Source organism: Carlito syrichta, unplaced genomic scaffold (assembly GCF_000164805.1).
Source record: "Carlito syrichta isolate Samal-C Ts95f unplaced genomic scaffold, Tarsius_syrichta-2.0.1 Scaffold287943, whole genome shotgun sequence".
NCBI lineage: Eukaryota > Metazoa > Chordata > Mammalia > Primates > Tarsiidae > Carlito > Carlito syrichta.
The window spans coordinates 44331-48706 of NW_007232039.1; the positions used below are offsets into that span (position 1 = coordinate 44331).

Here is a 4376-nt window from a genome sequence, read left to right on the forward strand (position 1 = left end):
AGATAGATGGAATATTGGCAGGAAAGAAAACAGGAAGGAGGGAGAAATTCAAAATAAAAGCACAAAGTATATCCTTAGCAGCTGTAGTAGAAAGAGAGCTAAATATGGAGATTAGCTGATGTGGATGCAAATAGGCTAAAGAGTTCAGGTACTTCGAGCTAGACACTGTGAGCACAAAAGAAGGGGGAGGAGAAGAAGGGAGAGAGGGAGAAAGGGTAAAAGAAACAGAAAGAAGAGGTCCCTGGCCCTAAGGGGAGCTTACAACCTTGGGTTCTGACTAGCCATGTGTCATTGAGCAAGTTATCTACTCCAATCCTGCATATAGATCTTTAAAGTGAAGCTGGACCTCCCAAAGCCACTATGAAGAACAGTAGAATAGTGTATGTGAAATACTATTGTAAACTATCAAGGGTTGCCAAATGCTACTAATAAATACATTCTGACTCAGGTTAGGCCAACTGCAAGCGTGAATATGAGCTCATGTTCCAGATCTGCTCCCCAAGTGACTTCCCACATCTGTCTTGAATGTGATGAGCAAACTCACTGTCAGGCTTGGTGGTCTGCCCTTTTGTTGTTGTTTTAACTTCTGCATTGAAACAACCTGGATGTTGTTTTGTACAGTTCTGAGCATGAGATTCCTTTCAGGCCCCTTCCTCCAGCTGTCCCCCCCCCCCAGTACCAGAAGCCCCTTCCCCAGACAAGGCCTGCTGTTGGCACAGAGGCTACCAGCCTCCTCTCTGGCCTGTGAGTCTCCAGTTGGAGGCAAGAGGCCTCCAGCAACCAGAACAGCTTGCTGGAGACCCTTGGGAAGGAGGGAAAACAAGACAGGCACTAAAATTAAATGAATTGTCCATAAATGTTTTTTTAATTAAAAATGTGGTTCTTTTCCTGTGCAGAAGAGGCTCTTTAAGAACAATTGCACTCTCTGAGTGGCAGGTGAAGAGCTCAGCAGCTCGTCCCAAAACCAGGGAGGGGAGGAAGCAATAGCAGAAGTGATGAGGGGACTGGTATTCTTCTCTTTTAGGGGTAAGAAAGTCAAAAGGAGAAGGGGAGTGAAACTGAAAGGAGGGATCTGCTTGGTAACTTTCTGGGCTGAGGCTCCTGGGAGAGAAGACTGAGCCTGTTGGGAATCCCAAGCTAGGATTTTGTGTTTTCCTTTGTTTCATAAAATCATGCCACCTTCTCCCGCTATCCTTCTCACCCCAGGAGGGCCTCAGCCACCAGCCTTGAAGCTGCAGCCAGAGCCATCCACTGCCTTGGCCTTTGGGGCTACCCCAGCAGGAGAGAAAATCCAAAAGGGTGTGTGTGTGTGTGTGTGTGTGTGTGTGTGTAGAGTGGAGAGAGAGAAAGAGAAAGAGAGAGAGAGGAGCAAAGGTGGAAGGAGAGACAGGGATGGAGACCAGAGCCCACTCCACTGGGGGAGATAGATCCTTCAGGAAAGGAAGAGTCTACACGACAGGACTGAAGAAAAGAGTAGAAAAGGAAAAGCAGCTTCAAGCGAGACAACATAAGGAGAGGTGGACAGGGAGGGGAAGAGCCCAGAGCAGCAAAGCTGAGGGATATGTAGTGACTTTGAGAAACAAAAGTGTACTGTCGGTGGGCGGCTGCTCTGATCTCAGCAAAATGCCGAGCTCAAGGCCAGGGCCCCAAACTCAGCTCAGGGACTCCGCGGCCCCCATGGTACCGCCGCCCCCTTTGGGGTGCCTCCACCAGGAAGTTCAGGCACAGTACCCGAGTGGGGGTCAGTGGCCTGTGCTGGGGCCGCAAGGAAACTGCGGGTGCCTGCAACACCCACGTGTGCGGATGCCACCAGCAGGGGCCGGGGCCGCTGTGCCCCCGGGCTGCACTCACCTTAGGAGAGCGTGTCCTGAAGTACCCTCCCGGCCCTCCTCATTTCCCCAGATTTCTCTCTGCCCGAAGACTGGGGTGAGGTAGGAGGAGAAGTCTGTTTGCAGGACTTAATATCTATTTCCTCCTCTTGCTTCCTCGAAGCTTCTCTGTGACAGCGGAGAGACTTATTCTAGGTCGGAAGAAAAGAAAACCTTGCCTGTTCCAGACCCCGAGTGCACAAAATCCAAAATGGTGCGGCAGAGAGATGTTGCTGGAAAACTAGAAACTGGGAGCACTGGAAGGCAGGGACTTTAGGGTGTCCGGAAGCAAGCTCCTAAGTCAAAAGCCACGTCGTGGGAAGTCAAGGAGAAGGGTCTGAGTGGCCGACACCATAGAGACAAACCAACCGAGAGCGAGACACCCGAGACAGCGGGGGGAAAAAAATCATCGTAGCCAGGCGTCTCTGCCCGTCTGGGAAACCGAAATCCGCTCCAAACCTCACCCCAGGCGCTCAGTCGCAGGGCCCCGCCCTGCCGGAGTCGCCACCCTCTGCCCCAGCGGAACCCACGTCGAGACCCATCATTTGCTGGGTCTTTCTTCCCTTTCTGTGTTTAAAAAAATCCTTCAATATAAGACAAAAATACACCTCATTTATCATCATAGATATATATATTTCACTCTCACCACATAAATACAAAACATCCAAATATCCAAAACATTCAGAACAAAGTTAGTAGCCTGGATTCAGTGACACCTACCCGCGTTTGACTCGTTCATTATTTTCTTCACTATTTGCCTAAAAAAAAAAAAAAGTGGGGCGAGGGGAAGCTTCCGACGTAAATAATTTACAATAAAATTACTATTTTAAAAAATGTTTCGCTCGCTTCGGATGGACGAATACATTCTAGACACTGCGGCACCTCGCGGTCTGGGTCTGTGATTTTGGTTAAAATGTGGGTGTCGGTGGTTGTAGGGGCGGTCGTTGCCGCGCTGGGGAAGGGGAAGAGGCCGCGCCAGCGACGCGGTCCGGGTTCTGGCTTGGGACCACGGAAACCCTAGGACTGGGGAGGCGGAGGGGGGGAGTGCCTTTCCTATCAATCACGCTGGGCGCTATCTGGACTCAGAGGCCGCGGTGAGAGGAGGCCCGACCGCCCGGCGGCGTCCCTACCTCCCCTTCCGCAAGGAACTGCTCTGAAATCCAGGCGTTTCCTGCGTGCAGGAAAGGTTCTGTGATCCGGGAGTTTCAGAGAGGAGGCAATGGGTGCCGACTCGTCTTCCAAACCCAGCGATTCTGCCCGAAGCCACACGTCTGGGAGACCGCAGGGTGAAGCCCCGGCGTCCAGGCTGCTGTTGGGAGCCGCTTTGCTCTTGCCAGGAGGAGCGGGATGCTGTCGGCCATCGCCCGCCCCGAACAGGCTCGGAGAAAAGATTCCGTATTTTCTTTCATTAGTGGCGTCGGCTTTTCCTGTGCTTTTCTCCTTTAAAATCCTGTTTAAAGTCACAACACCCAGAACTTCAATTTTGCACTGCCCTGTGGCGCATTCTCTACTCTGAACTTTCTTACACCTTCCCAACTTCAGCATAACGAGTATTTAAGAATTGGTTCCACATCATCTGGCTTTACGTAGTAATTGCTCTTATTTTATCGGCTGATTAGATCAAATTTATTACCACCGTTGCCTACCATGATGTTTGACTTATTGTTTCTTGGGATGGGGGTGGCTGTGACTGTAATTTCCTGAAAGGGGAGAAAACTCGGCAGGATTTGTCCCGCCCGAAGCTGTTTGCACCGACTATCCTGAGAGGTCTGCAAAGTGGGGGCCCAGGGACTCCCACAAACCCTGGTTTCTCTGGCAAGAGGAAGGAACGTCCTCCTTTTTGGTCTCAAGAAACCTGCAAGCCTTTCCGACCCCTGGGGTTTGCGTGCAGCTTTCCTCTTTCAAATATTCATAGGAATAATCCGCAGCGGCAGCGGCAGCCCGATCTAGAGCAAGTGTCCTGTGCTATGGACTAAGGGCCAGTCTTTTCCCTCGAGGGCTGGACATCGATGGGGGCATCAGGCTGGCTAACTCGGGCATTTCCCCAGTTCTTTGGATCTCTCCTGGATTCAGAAGGGGAGGAGGAGCACGGAGGAAAGGTAGAAAAAATATATATAGCCCAAATACGATCAAATTGGTAGCAGAGCCTGGTGGGAAAGGAGAGCTGTCAGAGGCCTGGTGGGAGCCAGGCGCCCAGCGCAGGAGCCCTGGGCACCTAATGCGCGTGAGCCCATAAATATCACCACAATAGATACTATAAATATAAATACAGGGAAACACTTAAAATCAGTCCAGCGCTTTTTTCTCGGCCCCTTCTTTATTGTTGGTCCGGGAGTAAGGCTCGAAGGCCGAGGAGCTCAGATACCGGGCGGAGAGTTCTTGCAAATTCCCAGCGAGCGAGCCAGCCATTGTCAACGGGGCGGAGGACAGGCGGCTGGCGACGGAGCCGAGCAGCGAGGGCACCGGCAGGCTGAAGAGGCCGTGGCCCGCGGCCGGCGCGCCCGCGTG

At 51.9% G+C, this 4376-nt stretch overlaps 1 protein-coding gene across 1 annotated transcript in view; it reads right to left on the bottom strand.

Moving 5' to 3' along the window:
* Nucleotides 1-2480: 2480 nt before the first annotated feature.
* Nucleotides 2481-4376, bottom strand: part of VAX1 (ventral anterior homeobox 1) — a 5632-nt gene continuing 3736 nt past the window's right edge. Inside the window, exon 3 of the mRNA XM_021710033.1 lies at nt 2481-2626. Within this exon, the coding sequence (XP_021565708.1) occupies nt 2585-2626 (42 nt within the window). The 3' untranslated portion in view covers nt 2481-2584. The remainder of the gene's footprint in view (nt 2627-4376) is intronic.